Source organism: Suncus etruscus, chromosome X (genome assembly GCF_024139225.1).
Source record: "Suncus etruscus isolate mSunEtr1 chromosome X, mSunEtr1.pri.cur, whole genome shotgun sequence".
Lineage (NCBI taxonomy): Eukaryota > Metazoa > Chordata > Mammalia > Eulipotyphla > Soricidae > Suncus > Suncus etruscus.
The window spans coordinates 125,993,315-126,013,850 of record NC_064868.1 but is presented as its reverse complement, the minus strand read 5'-3'; the positions used below and the strand labels follow the sequence as shown (position 1 = coordinate 126,013,850).

Here is a 20,536-nt window from a genome sequence, read left to right as displayed (position 1 = left end):
GGGATGGAGCTGTGGCGCAGAAGTCGAGTGTTTGCCTTGCATGTGGCTCCCCACATTTTGATGATCCCCTGTTGTCTCATATGTTCTCCCAAGCCAGGAGCACTTGCATAGCCAAGAGTAACCCCTGAGCATCAACGGGTCTGACCCAAAACCCAAACAGATATATGTATATGTATTTAATATTGAATCTCAGATGGAGTAGCCTGACTGCAAGTATTATTGCTCAGCAGGCATCATCTGTTGATCTGGGGCAGTGGCTTGTTCTGTCCGGTCTGGGCGGCACCAGCCTGGCACTCAGGTCCACGGTGAGGGGTGGGGCTTGCCCTGTCGCTACAGCATCAGTTTGTGCCTTGTTCCTCGTGGCCAGGCCCATGTGGCCTCCCACTAAGAGCACCTGTCCATCAATTATGTAAGAGAATGATCTGGTTCCAATCCTAACTGTCAAGGTTTTGAAAAGTTGAGGGCAAGCATTTGCTGTATTAGAGGGGCAGAGAAGATGTCAGCAGTTTGATTCTGTAGACTTTACGTTCAATTATGTAACCCCACAAATCAACTCTTGTGGTCTCCTTAAATTTGCTTAAGTTGCAATCAAACAGCCTTAGCACTTGTGGAATGAAATGCGGAAAAAAGAGGTAGAGTCCAAGCCATCCTGACTGAGCAGTGTGTAGTTGCAGGCACGTCATGTGTTGAAGGCAGGTTATCCTGGAAGGTAACTGTTTTCCCCTGTAGCCATGTGGCATTCGAAGACAAACACACAACCCTGGCATAGCCCAGAATGTCCATTCTGTGGCGATTTGATAACGAGTTTTTCCCATTCCCAGTTTTGCATTCAGGTTTTCCCTGCTCATTGAACTTGAGAAGCCCCCTCTGTCATGGCTTTTGTGATGTGGGTCCTCCAGCCAGCAGATAGCACTCATGGCATGCAATCCCAGTTCTGTGAGTCCCATTCCCCAGGCCCGACTCACTGCCTCTCCACTGTGAAGCCCATTTCTGACATGAGTGCCTCTGCCCTCAGTTTGACCACATCCCTGAATAGGAAGCGTCATCTGTGGGGTGGCTGCCAGGGAGGGTTGCAGCACCCTAACCGCGTGAAGGGCAGCTTCAGGTGTTGGCTATTATTATTATATGTTTATTATTATTTTATCATCATTATTATTATTATTTTATTATTCTCCTTATCATTGTTGGTATTATAAGTTTAAACTAGGGAAGATCCAGTCATCACCATGCTATTTCAGAATCTCAAGGATCTCCAAATGAAGTATCGATCGTCAGATTCTTTAAACAGCCCGAGTTCAAGGTTTCACTTCAACATTTTAGAAAAGGGTTTGTAGTCTCAAATATCAAACCAGTTAGATATTCTGGGTGAAACAGCCACTGTTGCTTGTGAACTTTTACAAAGTTTTGAGAAAATACAGTATTGTTTAGCTATGCCTGATGGTATTTATAAATGGTGAATTCAGTTTCTGAAATTAAACTTTTTATTTGTGATTTTCTAAATAAAGAATAAATCATCACCAGGTGATTGATGCAAAGAGAGATTTATTTTTTTAAAACTTTACAAGGAATATTGTTATATATATACATATATATATAAACACCTTGATTACATACATGATTGTGTTTGGGTTTCAGTCATGTTACAAAGAGAGATTTCAATTGTTGATTATCCCTTCCTTTATGCTTTTTTCATTTCTCTTTTTCTTAATGAGACGGTCACATAGTATACGACACAGTATTTCTGAATCATCTACTAATTCATTTTCTGCATTCCCATGCTTTTACCATCTTGCTATGTTAGGTATAAGTCAGAATGATGGGAACTAGAGTTTTCCATATCTGTATATCATACCGGACACATTGTATTGTAGGTTGCTTCGTGTTTAAAGTACCAGACTTCGCTGTGGGCTCTGAACATTGTCTGATCAAAGCAAGCTGCTTACAAAATCTGATTTTTCACATCCAGATCTACTGATACTAAATTAGCATCAGGAAATTGCTTTCTCCCTAATTTTTATGTAATATTAAATGTGAAGCACCTGAAGCAAAGTGTCCTTATGCCAGTGCCATCATGCCAAACTGAATCATGCATAGACATCAATGCCCCACATTACTAGCTAAAAACAAGGTCAGTTCAAAAAAATTTTAGACATATCCCCCAAAGACCTTGTTGTTTCTCTACTGTCTCTTTACACTGTCTCTGATTCATTGGAGACCCTGGTAAAAATACATTTCTAAGCTCTGACAGCGTGTCTAACATTGACAGCAAAAACAGATTTCCTGTCTTGGGGGCTCATCAAAACTAAAGGTACAAAGACTCGATTCATCCACTTCCTCAACTGCACTCAGTTTTTCTAGACTGGGCTTCAACGGATTCTGGATATCTCCAGTCATGTGGACTGTGTACATTTATGTAGTACAGGTAGAGACAGACTGGAAGAGATAACTAGGCTTAGTAACTGAGATGAACCATATGTTTGTAATGTGAAACCTCCGTTTTCATAGCTAAGTATATAGACCCTATGGATAGACTTGCATTCTGGTTGTATTATTGGGCAACTGCAGTGAACAAATCTGTGGTTAACATGACAGAAATATAGCTAAGGGTCATTTTTTATGAACAAGAAAATAAACAAAGCATCTTCCCTGAAGCTGGGAATAACTTTGAAAAGGCTTACAGCAATGCATTAAATGAAACAGTCACAGTTCTTCTTTGAGTCTAATGTAACAGTCTGAAATTTTGAGAGTCCTAAGTCAGTACTTTTTATCCTCTAAGTTTTACTCATCTAGAAGGTGCATTTTCCTTCACCCAGCACATGATAAGTATAGAAATATAGAAACTGTGGAAAATAAGTTTTCAGTCCCTAGTTCCATAGAAGGCAGATAGAGAAAACCTTTAAAACATGGAAGATCGAAGCACTGCTAACTAATTAATATCTGATCAAAGAAGAAATCAAGAGAAATGCAAAGATTACTTGAAACTAATCAAAATAAAGATACAAGCTATCAGACTCTGTGGGATATAACAAAAGCTCTACTATGAGGGAAATGTATGGTAATTAGGGCATTATTTAGTCAGAGAAAAGTAAAAGTTCAAAACAAGCTAAACATACATCTCAACGTCTTTAGAAGGAATAGCAACCGAACTAAAAATTGAGGAGGAGGAGGGAAGTAATAAATTCAAAATATAATGCTAGGTTACTACGAGAAACAGTATGCTCTTAGTCTAGAAAATCTTGAAGACATAGACTCTTAGAGTTGTGTAATTTCTCAAAACTGAAAGAGAAGGAAGTAAAAAGCCTAAATGGACCGAGCACGAGTTAGGAAATTAAAATAGGGGACTAGAGAGAGAGAGCACAGCGCTAGGGCATTTGCCTTGCACTCAGACGATTCAGGATGGAGCCGGATATGATATCCAGCCTCCCTTATGGTCCCCCAAGCAGAAGCAATTTCTGAGTGCCGAGACAGGAGTAACCCCTGATCGTCAGCAAGTGTGGCCCCCCAAAGCAAAACCAAACCCAAAAAATAATAAAAATCACTAACAAACGCTGGAGTGAGTGATTTGAGGGCATGAGTGTTCATTTCGTAGAGCTGTTGTAAGAGAGTACCACAGACTGCTACTGGGGTATGAAGGACCTAAATACCAGAGATGGGTCATCTCAAAGTGTGGAATTTGGAAGACTGGCTTACGGAGTCTTCAGGGCTCCTTTGAGAGCTGGGCAGGAGGGTCCTATCCCAGGGCCCGCCACTTGGGATTGTGGCAAGCTCCATGTCCGCTCCTTGTAAGGAAGCAAGTCCCATGAATTAAGATGCACCTAATGTCTCCTTGGATTGAAGAACAGCAATCGTAGTTCCGGAAGTGCAGAGCACGCATTCATGCGCCCCTCACGCCTGCGCACTGTGCTTGGTGCCTTTTCCCCGCGCAACTCGCTAATCCTGCCGCCTCACTGGACTCCTCCTGATTAGACTCCCGGGACCGCACCTCCCACTCCACCAGTCCATGGTCCTCGCGTGTGGCCTAAGGAACCCTGCTTGGGGCTGCGTGGACGACTCGGGCGTGTGAGGGGCCGCATGTCTTTCTGTGGAGGCGCCATGGCTTCTTCCTCGGGCAATACGTTCCAGAAAATGGCCGAGTTCGGGCCTGACTCCGGCGGGAGAATGCAGGTCAGTGCCCGGGCAGGCAGCTAGAGTCCAGCGGGACCGGGCTCGACCCCCAGATCCTCGATTGTTGTCAGGAGCCTCCCTCTGATTTCACACTGATGAGTTCACACCCACGAGCTCAGTGTAGTGTTCATTTTTATTTACATTAATTTTTGGTCGGGGGACCACACAGAGTTGTTCTCAGCACATACCTGCTCTGTGCTCAGGGAGATTCCTGGTGATAATGTGGTCTTTAATCCATTTTTAAAAGCTCCTTTCTTGGTGTTACTATTTTTGAAATTGTGGTTTTACTGATTAGTTGCAATTTTTCTGTACTAAAGAAAGAAAATAGTTGCAAGGAATGGAGAGATGGTAAAGGGGTGCGTGCATCTCTTGCATGCATCGAAGCCCATTTCAATTTCTGGAACTGCATATTGTTCCCTGAACTCTACTAGGTAAACCAGAGCCAGGCATTTCTTAATAAAACCAAACACATGTAAGAAAACAAAAAATCTTACCTCTAGTCTACCCCAAATTTTCTAGCCAATTGCCCTACTATTTGTATGATGCTAGAGAAGTCAGTACCATAAAAATCTATTGTGTCTGGAGCAATAGCACAGCAGGTAGGACGTTTGGCTTGTACAGGGTGACCTGGGTTCAATTCCCAGCATCACATATAGTCAGTCCCCTGATTCTGCCAGGGGTGTTTCCTGAGTGCAGAGCAAGCCAAGAGTAATCAATGAGCACTGCCAGATGTGCCCCCCACCGCAATACAACAAAAGCAAAACAATTTAAATCCCTCATCACAGTTGATAGCGCAAGGCATACTCTTGGCTTTGCTTGCAGAAATCACTCTGGTAGGCTCAGAGGACCATATAGGGTACTGAAATTTGAACCTATTGTTAGCCATGTGCAAGGTAAATGCTCTACTTTCTGTTCTGTCTCTCCAACCACATTTGTGCTTTTTATTTTATTTAGTTATTCTTTTTTCTTTTAGGGAATTACTATCGTTAAACCAATAGTTTATGGTAATGTTGCTCGCTATTTTGGAAAGGAAAGAAAAGAGGACGGGCATACCCACGAGTGGACGGTGTATGTGAAACCGTATATAAATGAGGTAGGCACTTGTTTCTTCTATGATCATCTTCATCTACAGTTGGATTACATAAACTTAAATTGTATTTTGCAATAGTATTTCTGAACTTATAAATACTTTTATAATAATTTGGCTGTTTTTTTCATTTGATGCTCAATTCCAGAACCTGAACTACAGCCTAAATTATATATATATATATATATATATATATATTCAAAAGGTACTTCCTGAAAGAGTGGGTCGGAGAGATAGTACAGGGGTAGCTGTTTGTATTGCATGCAGACGATCTGACATGAAAGGTGGTTTGAATCCCGGTATCCATCATAACCCCTGAGTCAGCCAGGAGCGATATCTAAATGCAGAGCCAGGAGGAACCCCTGAGCACTTCCTGGTGTGCCCCGCCTCCCCAAAATGTGTAACCTATTCTGTACTTAGAACTTTCCAAAATCCACACCAAAACTTACATATGAGTATCTATATAGTGCAATATTACTAGACAATAAAAGGATACATAAATACATGCTAAAGCTCAATGAAAGATAATTAGAAACATGGTAAGTAAAAAAAAAGATACAAAGTTAAGTGATTATACCAAAAGAGTACTTGTCAGTGAGTAGAAAGGTTTTAGAGAAACCCTGCTAATGAGGTTTCATGGTGTGTAATAAAATTGAGAGTGTTTGGTCATGGATACACAATTCTAGGTTTACTAAAAGTTATTTAAGGCTAGATAAATTACATTCTGGGTAAATTGTAGGACAGAATAATTCACTTGAGTTTTTTTCCATTTAAAACTTTATTTCTGGAGCTCATTCCTGATGGTGCTCATGGCTACCCTGGCTCTGTGCTTGCGGATCGTTCCCAGTAGCTTGGGGTACTATGTGGTTCCAGGAGGATCATGGATGTGGTCCCATGAATTGAATCAGGAATAGCTGCATCAAGTGTTAAGTCTGCATGCCTTAATCCCTGTCCATTTTGTCTAATTCCTTTTTTAAGACATCATCAATAATTATGCATTTTCTCATGATACAAGTTGAAACTACCATGTTTTATTTTCTTTCCAAAACCTTTTCCCTTCCCATATCTGCAACTGTATTTTGTCTCATTTCAAATGATTGACATTTGACTAATACTAAGTTAGTCTCCCTTTTCCAGAGGAACACTCTTAAGCCTCATTCATTCCTAAGGTTTCCTTTGGTCTTAGTTTAAGGATCAGTTTCTCTTGTTCTAATTGTTCAATCTGCAAAGATTGCACAGGCTCCTTCCATGGCATATTATCTAATGTATGCATAATATAGTTTACACTAAAGCAGCCATCTTTTCTGCTCTCCACTACACAGGCAGAGTCTAATATTTGCCAACAGAATCTATGAATCCCCTATGTTGGTAGTGACTTTTAGTGTAGGGGAAAAGTGAAAGTATTCCAAAAGGAGTCTTTAGAGATGTTAGTGACATTTTGCTTCATAAATATTTCACAATAAATGCTGAGATGGAAACAATTAAGACATTATTACTAAGATATGGCATGATCCCAATTAAAATGTGTATGGATTTAATGAGAATAGAAGCATTCCTAGCAGCAAATAATATAGTTTAGTGGACACCACTGTTGTATGTGACTTAACTGTTGTGCATGCTTTCTTTTTCTTGACTCCCGAGAGAAGACTTTTTATGTCACATAACTAATGAGTATTCTCCTGTATTTACTGTATATACTCGAGTCTAAGCCATCCCCAGTATAAACCGGGACTCCTAATTTTACCCTGAAACTGGGAAAACTTAGTGACTTGAGTATAAGCCGAGGTTGAAAATGCAGCAGCCACTGCTAAATTTCAAAAATGAAAATATATACCCAAAACAATTCCAATCATTGAGGAATCAGTAAATAAACAAACAAAGAAATAACTACATGATTACATATACAATACATGATTGTTTGATAACCTGTTTACCATTAACATACTATATTAACCCATAGAATTCAGTGGCAACTTCAATAAACTGAATAAATCATTTAAGAAAGTAAAGCATTGTAAATAAATGGTTAAAAATCCTGAATGATTTTACTCCAAAACCTTTGATTATAAGGATTCAGGATTTATAAACATTCATTTACATGACTTTACTGCCTTAATGGGTTTTTCATTTAATTCAATGTGCCATTGAATATTGTGGGTTCAGTATTTCAGTGGCATCCAGTTCACTTCAGCTGCTTACCTCTTCAGCTCAGCCATGACTTGTGGACTGAACTCAAGCACCACACAGCCCCCTAGCATATGGAAGAAGATGACTGGAGAATGTGTGCATTGGATTCAGTGTGCACGCACCGAATCCAATAACCTATATAACCAGAGTATAAGCCAAGTTCGGGTTTTTTGGCACAGATTTTGTGCTGGAAAATCTTGGCTTATACTTGAGTATATACTTTTATATAAAGGAAAGAAACTCTATACTCAGCATTTTATTTCATTTTATTTTTGAGGAAATAGCAGGCAAGAAAATTTACACGGCAAGCTGTTCACCCACAAACCGGTCGCTCCAACAAACGGAACCACAAGCCAAGATGATAGCTCTAGCTCAGATCTCCTGCCTTCAATTTATTCAAATTCGGTTCCAAAATTCAAACTCCTCCCCTTGGGGAGCAAAAAATACCAAATGATTGAGATACACTAACAAAAGGGAAACAAATGGGGACCTGCTGCAAGTGGCTTCTGTCTCACAGCTTCAGTGGGCTTCAATGAGCCCACTTCAGGGGCTCCTGTTTAAGGATGAAACATGGACCGGCATACGGAATAATATTAAAGAAAATGAGACCACAAAAATGAAGTGTGTGGGAACCCAACTTCTGGAGAGCATGTGATATATTTAATCTTTAAGCAGGGGGTTTTGTATGGGGTAAAAGGCAGTCACAGGTATTTATAAGAATGTTTACAATTACAAAGCAGAGTTTAGCAGTAAAACATACATTAAGCTCTGGGTGTGAGCAGTAAGAATTCTGAGTGACAAGGAGGTCACAACTCAAGGCAGCTCTGAGCAAATTAACTTCAGATGCAAACTAAAGGATTAGAAAGAAGTAGAAAAAATCCCAGGAACTCAATCTTCACTGGGATGGGCCCTATTATTTTAGAGGTCAAATGCAAGAAAAAGCTAAATCCACTAAGGTGTAGTTTCCGTTTTTCTGGGAAGAGGTAATCGCCCAGAATCTGCATTCTGGCTAAACCTTTGCATATCAGAAACTGAGGATGCAAGGACATTTTGAAAATGAGAAAAACATTGTCATTGATTTTAGTGCTAAATAGTATCCAGGAAAGGGGTTTTATTCAAGGCTATATTTTGTCTGTAAATATCAGTAGAATGGACAGTGGATTTAAAGACCGAATAATATGAAGGTATTTTAATGTGTTCCATAATACACCTCTTACATATATCTTTTCGGGAATTCATCAAACCTCCATGCAGGGGCAGAAACATCCAAAGCAGGCCTTTTGAGGAACCCTATGGGTTCTCAGTTCTCCACACCAGGAATTCCAGGGATAAATGTGGTGGGCCTGAGTTCCCTTAAATGGAGATGTCTATGCATGGCCCTACATGGACCACTTCAAAAGGCATCAATTTACTTAGTTTTCCTGTGTGAATTTTCATGTGGACAGAAAGCAATGATTACTGAGTGAATGCCTTCCTACACTCCTAATATGTAGGCTTCTCTCCTGTATGAATAGTCATGTCCCTAATAAGGAATGAGGATCGAGTGAAGGCCTTTGCACACTGCTGACATGAATAAGGCTTCTCTTCTGTATGAGTATTCTCATGCCTAATAAGCCTGGAGGATTGAGTGAAGGCCGTCCCACACGCCTGACATGTATAAGACTTTTCCCTTATGAATTTTCTTGCGTCCAATAGGGGAAGAAGAAGAAGTGAAGACCTTGCCATATTCAAGACATATATGGCATTTGTTGCCTTTCCCAACTTCCTTAGTTTCAAGATCATTGGTGATCTGAGTCAAAGTGACCTTTGACTCAGAGTGTGTCCACTTCACTGACTGCCAGAGGAATCCTGTGTAATAGGGGTATCTGAGGGCACATCACTGTGCCAAGAACATGGAAGTCATTGTCTTATTGATTGCCTGTGGGAGTCCCACTCCATGGGAATATTCTTGTGAGCCTCTCGACATGAGGTGCTCAGAGCAAACACTATTGGTTGCTAAGCAGAAAGTGACCGAACTATGGAGTACTGAATCCAGGGACTGCATGGAGCAGAGTCAGGAGTGTTGTGACAAATAGACTGGGTCTCCAAAGCAAGCACGCTCTCCTCATTCTGGCCCCCAATGGAACTGCTGACCCCAGAGTCCTCATTTCCATCACTATACAGGCATGGCTGTTCTCTCAAGGATGTGGCCCACAGCACAGTGTCATGCACAACACAGCGGGTTTTACAGCTTTCCACCTCACTCCTGTTTGGAGACCCCATTCCAAAAGTAAATTGCTGAATGGTGGGATTCTGCTCTGGTGCTTTGCATTCTCCAAGCACGCCCCTCTGCCTCTCTGCCTCCCCCCACTTAATCAGTGAAAGCTTCATCCTGCATTGTCCTATGTCCCACAGGTGCTGCTAGGTCTCCAGCATCACATCCATAGAGAGTGTAATTTGAGAGGTGTCCAGGCATGGCCATTCATCTGAGGGGAAACTCACGGCCATCTCAGGGAACATCACCGTGTCCAGTCTTTATTTTATGGACTCCAGAACAGCCAGAGGGTCCGAGAGCTACCAGGGGTGACCCAAGAACACTGATTCAGAAGCCAGTTCTGAACACAGTGGGTGGCCCTGAGAACTGGAGTTTTGATGGTGCAGCCTCATCTTAACCCTTCTGTATTTTTCGGAAAGAGCAAAAGAAAGTCAGTTTGCATGTATCCCTGTCCGAGACCCGGGGCCTCTGGTTTTCTCAGAGCACCCATGCCAAGGCCAGAGAGAAAAATCATTCCTCCAGATGCCCCTGTGCCAGCAGGGACCCATGAACCGCTCACGCGTCACAGTGTAGCCTCTGAAAGTTATACCCAAATTTTTAGATCACTTAGTTTAATTGAACTTAATTATATCTGCAATTTGTTCTTTAAATCAATTATAGAGTTCTTTGGTTTAAAAATGATTGGGGGTAGACTATGTATGGTAAAGCATAATTGAATAGAACATTATGTGTAGAATCAAATATAATGGAAAATGAGTGAATTATATGTATGTATGTCCTACTTTATTATGAATTGTGAAATAATTTTCAGGCTTCCAATGCTTTATTTTTTTCCTGGTTTTTAGGAGGGCCTCATAGGCACAGTTAGTAATATTCAGGGGTTACTTCTAGCTCTGAGCGTAGGAATTGGTCTTTGTAGGGATCAAATATGGGTTGACCATTGACAAGCCAAGGCAATCCTTCGTTGTGTACTATTATACTCTAGCTCCTGTTTATTTCTTTTAAAGAACTAGATGCCACATACTTAAAGGGAGGTATATTATGTAAAATTAAAGTACATATACTCAATGTATTTTTCTCCAAGTTTTTATGCATAATTCATTTCTCTCTGTTTTAGGATATGTCAGCTTATGTGAAGAAAGTCCAATTTAAATTGCATGAAAGTTACATCAATTTCTTAAGAGGTATAGTACGTTGTTTTTTACTTATAACAAAAAAATTAAAGGAACGAGAGAACTAGGGTTTTACAATTATTTTATTTTTCTTCTCTCTTCAGTTGTTACTAAACCACCTTATGAAATTACTGAAACAGGATATGGCGAATTTGAAATAACCATCAAAATATTTTTCCTGGATCCTAATGAAAGACATGTGAGTAATGATAATCTTTGAAAATCTATAGTTTTGTGAAAATGTAACTGTAATTAATACCCTGGTACATGTTGACTCTTTTTATTGATTTTTGGCCACACCTGGTGACACTCCAGGGTTACTCGTGGCTATGCACTCGGAAATAGCTCCTAGCTTGGGGGCCATATGGCACTCAGGGGGATTGAACAGGGTCCATCCTAGGTTATCGATTGCAAGGCAAACACCCTACAACTTGTTCCACCGCTGCGCCCCCACAAGTTGACATTTTATTCAGATATACTTTATGTAAAGTTATGCCGTGATGTTTCTTGACTTGAATAATAAATTCGTCCATTATTAATTGATTGTCCTTTTATAAAATCAATAAATTTTTCCATTATTAAGTGATTGTCCTTTTATAAAATCAATACAAAAGCATATAATTTGAGCTTTTCTGTGAAAAAAGACAAAGAAATCTTATTACAGCAAAACAAAAACTTTAAAAGTTACCATTTCCATTTTTTCTATTAATAAATTGAGTCTACAAACTTTGTGATATGGAAATATTCAGTTGTTTTGCTTTTCGTGGCAAACCTTACTGTGCTACTCCTGTTGTGTTTGCCTGTGGGATGCTGTGCCTTGAAGAACCTAAAGTACAGAGATTGGGAAATTGGTCACAATTGCGTTTGCCAATGCACCAATGTCTCTTCTATTTTTTTCTTCACAGGTAACCCTGTATCATTTAGTGAAGCTGTTTCCATCAGATAGCCCTGCAATGCTAGGGGAACAGAAGGTGGTTTCAGAGTTCTATGATGAAATGGTAAGTAGATACCATCAGAATTTGATTGTCTTTTCAGTTATAGAACTCTGAAGTTATTGGACTTTTTTTTAATTCGTCCTATTAGATATTTCAAGATCCTACAGCAATGATGCAAGAGTTATTGACAACATCTCATGTGCTAACATTAGGCGCCTATAAGCATGAAACAAACTGTAAGTGCTATAAATTCTTAATTTCTACTGAAAAAAAGTTTTATGATATAGTAGAGTAAGAAAAGTATGTTTAGTGATGACTAATATTTTCAATAATATATTGAAGTCATTTTTTTATTTTTATTGTAACTGAAGTGTATTACACAGAATTATTTACGGTACATAGTGACAATGAATGAAGGGCATTCCCACCACCAATAATGTTGTCCTCCCTCCACTCCTGTTCCCAGCATGTCTTCCATATCTCCCTCCTTTACCCCACCCCCAGAATACTACTGTAACTGCTCTCCACTTTACAGCTTTTTGTAGATTGGGTATCTATTCCGTTGTCATTGACTTTGAGTTTGGTGTTCCAGTCTGGTCATTTTTTATTTACACTACATGTTCATATGACTGATCCTGGTATCATCATTCCCCCTCTCAATTTATGAGGCTGAATGATTCAAGTTATGCTATTCTATTGGAGATAAAAAGGTTAAGGAAAAGAGAAGAAATTTTGGTATCAACTACTAAAAGAAAATCACCAAATAATATTCACAAGAATGAAAAAGAAAGAAAAAAGTGGAAGAAAAAAGAAGGAAAATGATATCAAAAACAAACAAAACAAAACAAAACAAGAAAAAGGAATGCTGGAGTGGCAGGGTTTGGTGTTACCCCACTTTTTTTTTTGCATAGGCACAGTAAGTATTGGGGAAGGAAGGAAATTCCTGTGGCCTAAGAGATTCAGGGTTTCTCCACTCTTGAAGCATATTGTCAAGGGAACAACCATACATACTCATTGCCATATCCCAGGGTTGTGTGTGTGTGTGTGTGAGTGTGTGTGTGTGTGTGTGTGTGGTGTCTGGAAATGAAGTAAATTTTTTAGCTATAAAATCAATACATGTATTTTAGAATTTGAACAAAAGGACATTTGAAATTGTTTTCAAATTAGATCTCATTTCAGAAAGGTAAAAGATAACCAGCCTCTCAAATTCTCTAACATACTTTTGTCTTTTACTTCTCTATTATATTTAAACATAGCTTTTTGTTCATCTTAGTTATTAACCTTTTTCAGTCATTTTGTTTTCTGCTCTTTGTTAACAAGAGCTTGTAATGAATTTTAGACGTTATAAGAATGTTTGTAGATAATGAGCAAGTTTGTCCTTTTTTATCTTTTTTTAAATTTTAGTTTTGATCAAAGTGGATTACATATCTTTCATAGTAATATTTTAGGTACATATTAACACTGAATCAGGGAAATTCCCACCACCAAAGTTGACCTCCCCCCCCCTCATTCCCAGTATTCATCCGATACCCCTCCCTTACCCCCCGGGCTGCTAGTATAAGTGATCCCCTCTGTATCTAGCTTGTTGTAGGTTGAGTATCGATTCTGTTGTTGGTGGCTTTGGATTTGGTGATTAAGTCTGATAATTTTTATTACTATTTAATGATCATACAGTTTTTTGGACTTGGTAAGGTTTGTCCTTTTTTAGTGGGTATTATTTTCTATAGTATCAAATTCATACAGGAATGGTGGATCCCCAAATGACAGACTGTTAATCCTGGTAAAGCTTCCTCTGATTGACAGCACCTCAGATTTTCCTACTTATCCCCCATGCAGCTACTGCCAACCATCTCTATTTAGCATTCCAGGTGGAACCTATTAGTCACTGACCATGCAGTTTCTCTTTAGTAGTTCTGTGATCTCTCATTCACTGGTTATGTACCAGGCGTAGTATGTTTCTGAGGATAGAGTAGTGTCCAAATCAGACAATAAGTCCTCTCTGGGTTCTAAAGAGTTCATACAGGGATAAAGGGACTTATCTTGGATGTCACCAGCCGTGGTTCAAATGCTGGCAACATGTGGTCTTTTAAGCACAGACAATGTTCACTCCTGAGCACAAAGCAAGAAATAGCCCTTGAGCAGCCAAGAGGGAGAGAGAGAAATGCAATATAGTCTCACTCATCTGTGGGTTTTAAGAAAAATAACAGACATTTTTGCAGTTACTCTCAGAGACAAAAGTGATGAGGGCTGAAAGGCCCAGCTCACAACATGAAGCTCACCACAAAGAGTGATGAGTGCAATTAGAGAAATAACTACTTTGAGAACTAATCATAACTATGTGATTGAATGAGGGAAGTAGAAAGCCTACCTAGGGTACAGGCTGAGGTGGGGTGGGGAGGTGGGAGATTTGGTACATTGGTGATGGGAGTATTGCACTGGTGAAGGGGGGGTGTTCTTTACATGACTGTTACCCAACTACAATCATCTTTGTAATCAAGGTGTTTAAATAAAGATATTAATAAGAAGGAAAAAAGAAAAGATTTAAGATTATCATAAATCAGTGCTTCTCAATTATTTTCTGTCATGCCCCCCCCAGAAAGAAGAAAACATTTTCGTGACCCCCTCGTGACTGTAAATAGTTTCTTTATTAAAGAAACTTTAACCTGCAAAACAAAAATATATAAAATAATTTTTTTCTGCCTAAGCCTAGGAATCAATTTATTACGACTGTAACATGCTGATCATAAATACTTAATCAGGGACAAATTTTTGTTTACAATTGTTGATAGTATGAGCCTATCCCCAACATTCAGGGGGAAGGAAATATTATGGATGAGAAATATACAGAGAAAAAGTTTATTAGTGAATAAGGCAAAATATAAAGGAAGATATTGGAAGTTTTCCTATGTCGATTTCTCGTATATGTCATGCTGTTGTGTTGGCTGATTAGTTCTTTGTAGATGCAGAAATGTGACTGTTCATTAGAAATTTTTGCTTCAAACATAGGGATGACCTCTGGAATTAGTCTGAAGCCTCTCTGAAACTCTGTACAATCATGAGGCATCTCTCCAATGTCTTTTCGAGTGTGATGAGACCTAACGTCTCACTCCCTGCAAACATCTGGTTTGTCCGCTGTGTGAATACTCTTCTGTGATGATACCTGACCTATCTGTGAAGCCTTACCCAAACTCCCCACAAACATGGGGCTTCTCTCCTTTGTGTCCTCTGCTGTTGGATGAAACCTGAAGAATCTCTGAAACCTCACCCACACTCCCGACAAACATGGGGTTTCTCTCCTTTGTGTATCCTTTGATGTGTGGTAAGATGTGACCTGGGACTAAAGCCTCGCCCACATTTTCCACAAACATGGGCTTCTCCCCTGAATGTGTCCTCTGGTGTTTGATGAAAGTTGACCTCTGCCTGAAGCCTTGCCCACACTCCCCACAAACATGGGGCTTCTCTCCTATGTGTATACTTCGGTGTATTAGATGTGACCATTGACTGAAGCCTCGCCCAGACTCCCCACAAACATGGGGGGGCTTCTCCCCTGTGTGTATCCTTTGGTGTATGATGAGATTTGACCTCTGACTGAAGCCTCGCCCACATTCCTTACAAACATGGGGCTTCTCTCCTATATGTGTCCTCTGGTGTTTTATGAGACTTGACCTATCTTTGAAGCCTCGCCCACACTCCCCACAAGCATGGGGCTATTCTCCTGTGTATCCTTTGGTGTGTGTTGAGATTTGACCTCTGACTGAAGCCTCGCCCACATTCCATACAAACATAGGGCTTCTGCCCTGAATGTGTCCTCTGGTGTTTGATGAGATTTGACCTATCTCTGAAGCCTTTCCCACACTCCGCACAAGCATGGGGCTTCTCTCCTGTGTGTATCCTTTGGTGTCTGATGAGACTTGACCTCTCACTGAAGCCTCGCCCACATTCCCTACAAACATGGGGCTTTTCTCCTGTGTGCGTCCTCCGGTGTGTGATGAGACTTAACCTATGACTGAAGCCTCGCCCACATTCCCCACAAACATGGGGCTTTTCTCCTGTGTGCGTCCTCCGGTGTGTGATGAGACTTAACCTATGACTGAAGCCTCGCCCACATTCTCCACAAACATGGGGCTTCTCTCCTGTGTGTGTCCTCCGGTGTGTGATGAGACTTGACCTAGACAGGATCCGGTTCGGCCCCAGCGAGAACCAGCAGGAAGCAGCTGGACAGGGTTCTGCTCTCCCTGGTTGCTCACGCGGTGTCTGTTCTCCAGCAGTGTGTGCCATGGGCCTTGCTGCTGCTCTTCGGGAATGATCCAGGCTGCAGAAATGGGCCCTCAGCGTCTGATGTCAAGTCCCCAGGTGAGCCTTGGCCCTAAACCCCTGTGTATGTGCTTAGGACATGGTCTCCTTCCCTGCGGTGGCTGTCAACTTCTCCCCGGAGGAATGGCTGTGCCTGGATGCCTCTCAGCGGAAGCTCTACAGAGACGTGATGCTGGAGACGTATGAGCACCTGCGGGCAGTAGGGCATTGCAAGGTGAAACCTTTGCTGATCTCCTGGCTGGAGGATGGAATCCTGGAGAGGCTGCCAAGAGGAATGTTTGCAGAACCAAATCCAGAAATCTACCCATGTCCCTTCTGGTCATGGACTTTCTCCAATCAGAACTTCCTTAGTCATCACATGAACCCAATTCATCCCTCTTGGATAGTCCCAGGAGCATTGCCAAGAGAGCAAGCTTCCTCAGAGAACTCCTATCCTCGGAATCAGAACCAATGGCAAAAACATTCTAATACTTACAATGACAAAACTGGAAATGACAAACTTGACAGGCAAAAGCACAAAAAAGCTCCATACCTTTAGATAAAGAAATTTCAACAGCCTTATCTAGATTATGCTACATTCAAATAGGGAGCTTTAACATACATGAGATTTCAAATGCGGAAATTACTAACACCTGCCATACATTAAATCCGGAAGACACAGGTAAAGTAGGTCAAGGATTAGGAAAAAAAAGATTTTTAAAAGATAAGAATGTGAGGCCTAGAAAAGATTTCACTCTTGTATCAAATGTGATACACCAGAAGGCACACACAGAAGAGAAGCCTCATGATTTGAGGGAGTGTGGGCAAGGCTTTAGTCAAAGGTCAAAACACATCACACAGCAGAAGACACACAGTGTAGAGAAGTCCCATATTTGTGGGGAGTGTGAGCGAACCTTCAGTCATAGGTCAAGTCTCATCACACACTAAAGACTTCACACAGGAGAGAAGTCCCATGTTTGTGGGGAGTGTGGGCGAGGCTTCAGTGTGAGGTCACATCTCGTCAGACACCAGAGGACACATACAGGAGAGAAGCCCCATGTTTGTGGGGAGTGTGGGCGAGGCTTCAGTTGTAGGTCTATTCTCCTTACACAACGGAGGACACACACAGGAGAGAAGCCCCATGTTTGTAGGGAATGTGGGCGAGGCTTCAGTGAGAGGTCAAGTCTCATCAGACACCAAAGGATACACACAGGAGAGAAGCCCCATGCTTGTGCGGAGTGTGGGAAAGGCTTCAGAGATAGGTCAAATCTCATCAAACACCAGAGGACATATTCAGGGCAGAAGCCCTATGTTTGTATGGAATGTGGGCGAGGCTTCAGTCAGAGGTCACATCTCAACACACACCAAAGGATACACACAGGAGAAAAGTCCCATGCTTGTGGGGAGTGTAGCCAAGGCTTCAGAGATAGGTCAAGTCTCATAAAACACCAGAGGACACATATAGGAGAGAAGCCCTGTGTTTGTATGGAATGTGGATGAGGCTTCAGTTGTAGGTCAAATCTCATCATACACCAAAGGATACACACAGGAGAGAAGCCCCATGTTTGTGGGGAGTCTGGGCGAGGCTTCAGTCAAAGGTCACATCTAATACACCAAAGTATACACACAGGAGAGAAGCCCCATGTTTGTGGGGAGTGTGGGCGAGGCTTCAGTGTGAGGTCAAAGCTCGTCAGACACCAGAGGATATATAAAATAATTTGAGCTGATTATTTAATCAGAGGTGATGTCTGGATTAATGGCTACAATGAGCACATTTGGCAATGCATAGCTTTTCTTTTTTTTTAATTTAAACACCATGATTACAAACATGATTATAGTTGGGTTACAGTCACAAACAGAACATCCCCCTTCACCAGTGTAACATTCTTCTCTCGAATGCCCCCTCCCCCTTTCCCATCCCCTGCCTGTATTTGAGACAGGCATTCTACTACAGCTATTTGTTTTTAAGTTCAGTAAATTGTTTTTTTTTTCTTAAAGGATAAGTGTTAAAAAATACACTAGTAAAGTTGTGACAGTGGCAATCGCCATTGTTTGCATAGACCCAGAAAAATATGGGGAAAATGGGGGGAAAAAGTCCTTGGCCTGATTACAAGAAGGCCTCATCCCAGAAGTTTATTGGCATAAGACAGACTCTGGGCTGCAGGCATACCAGTCTGTCCAACCCGAATCATTCTCCGTGGTCCCGGTGAAACTTTTTAACACTTTAGCTGCTGTTGGTATATTTAAAGATTCTGGATTCTATAATGCACAGCTTTTCAAAGAGGGGTTTTTAAGCAGGACACAGCAACTCTCAGCTCCAGAGACATACAGAGACATAAACACTGGGCTTAGCTTGTTATGACAGTGTTTGCTGAGGTCAAACGGGCCCCACTTTACTGTGCCTCGTGCCACCCCTGGAGTCCTGCCCCACTAGTTGAGAAGCACTATCATAGATAGTTGAATTGTTTACCTCACTGTTTCTACGTTACTAAGTATATGAAGACAAATGAAATGTTTGTTGAATCTTAAACTAATGAGGTAGTGACCAGAATTTCTTATTTTGGTCTTTGGGCCACACCTTGTGAGAACCAGGGTTATTCGTGGCTCTGCGCTCATGATCATTCCTGGCATGTTCAGGGGACTATCTGGGATGCTAGGGATCAAACCTGGGTCAACAGTGTGCAAGTAAATGCCCTCCCCGCTGTGCTATTTCTCTGGCCCTAGGAATTTCCTTCTTAGTTCTAGAAACTATTTTTTTATCCTCTCTTGGGCATTCAGGCTTTCTTACCCACCTTCCTGGGTTTAATGTTATGTATCTTAATTTACTCACATTTCATCATAGAAAAGAATCTTAAAGGAATGGAATACTTGTCACTCTATGACATAAGCTAGACATGTGGGAAAAGTGAAATGATTCCTTAAAAGCATTTTCCTTAGTTGCAGAACGTGAAGTGAAAGCCAGAAAAAAATTAGAAGCGGCCCAAAAAAGGACAAGCCTTGAAATTGCAGGACTTACGAAGATATTAAAAGCAAACATGGAAGCTATTAAGTGTTTAAAAAATGAAATTAGACAACTGGAAGATGATCATCTAAATGAGATATAAACAACTGTGAAGAGAACTTCATTGTCAGATGAATGAAAATAAAGTCAATTTTAAAGGAGAAATGGACTTTAAGGAGTATAATGCTACTTAGAAAAACTGCATATTTAGTTGTTGATCATCGATTTTTCAGCAGTAGGGTCCAACAGTTTGTAATGTTTAGTACTCTTTCAAGCAATATGTGTGTATAATAAATGAAAGCCGTAAGGTACTTCTCGACTCATTGCTAGCTAATTCCCTGATGCTAACCACAGTTTCAAATTTTGTATTGCCTTATACCTATTGCTTATTTTGTGATAGGCATCAGAATTTCACAATAAAGTCTGACTTGTACAGATTTTGTACACTACCCTTGTAGTTAGAATTAGTAGTAAAATTAGTGTATCTTTACTTTATTAAGTTCTTGTCTAATCCGGACATCTTTTTATCTGAAGTACTCAATAAAGGTGATTTGTGGTTTCTGATCCTGTGCTTGTTGTTTTTCTTCCTTTTGGAAGCACTTGCAGAGTTCTTGAATTACAGTTAATGGTCATCATAGTATTGTGACCACTTCTCTTTTGTTGTTTATGGGCCATACCTTGCAGGGTACCATATGGGATGCCAGGGATCAAACCTAGGACACCTGCATGCAAGACAAGCACCCTACCCACTGTGCTATTGTTCTGGTCCATGACTATGTCTTTTATTAGCAGTCATTTTAGCACATAGAAACACTTTGATGGCAGCAATTATATTATTGTTTTGCCTAACTGGAAAAGTATTATTCTTTTTTTCTGAAAAATATTTAATTACTCATATTCACAAGATACATAATGGAAACATACAGAAGCTTCATATATCACTGCTAAGATCTTTACTTATTCCTCCGTAGGCTTTCTTGCTTAGATTACACAATTCCCCAATGTATTGGTTTTGCTGTTTGTTTTTGGAATATACCAACTGTATATTGGTATACTAAGGGACGACTCCTTGCTCTGTGCTCAGGGGTCATTCCTAGCAGTGCTCAGGGCACCATATGTGATGCTGGGTATTGAACCAGGTCTGATAACAAGTACTGCAAATTTTATAACACTGTCTCTCCATCCCGTAGCTCTGCTTTGGGGCTACACTCAACTATGAATGGGCTATTCCCAGCACCCTTGGAGGAGCTGCCTCCCTGGCCCTTGTAATACTTAATTTGAGGGCCTGGACAGTAGCACAGCAGGTAAGTCACTTGCTTTGCACACTGTCAACCAGTGTCCAATTAGCAGCATCCCATATGGGCCCCAACCATGCCTAGTAGTAATTACTGAGTGCAGAGCCAGGAGTAAATAACCCTTGAGCATCCCCAGTGTGGCCCAAAC

The 20,536-nt window shown here is 40.8% G+C and overlaps 1 protein-coding gene across 1 annotated transcript; it reads left to right on the top strand.

Moving 5' to 3' along the window:
* The first annotated feature begins 4,122 nt into the window (after nt 1–4,122).
* LOC125999566 (YEATS domain-containing protein 4-like) lies at nt 4,123–19,196 on the top strand. Its single transcript, XM_049767647.1, has 7 exons — nt 4,123–4,164; nt 5,138–5,257; nt 10,810–10,876; nt 10,969–11,063; nt 11,770–11,862; nt 11,948–12,035; nt 19,030–19,196. Exons 1-7 carry the CDS (start codon nt 4,126–4,128, stop codon nt 19,194–19,196), a joined length of 669 nt encoding a protein of 222 aa, XP_049623604.1. The 5' UTR covers nt 4,123–4,125.
* The last annotated feature ends 1,340 nt before the right edge of the window (nt 19,197–20,536 follow it).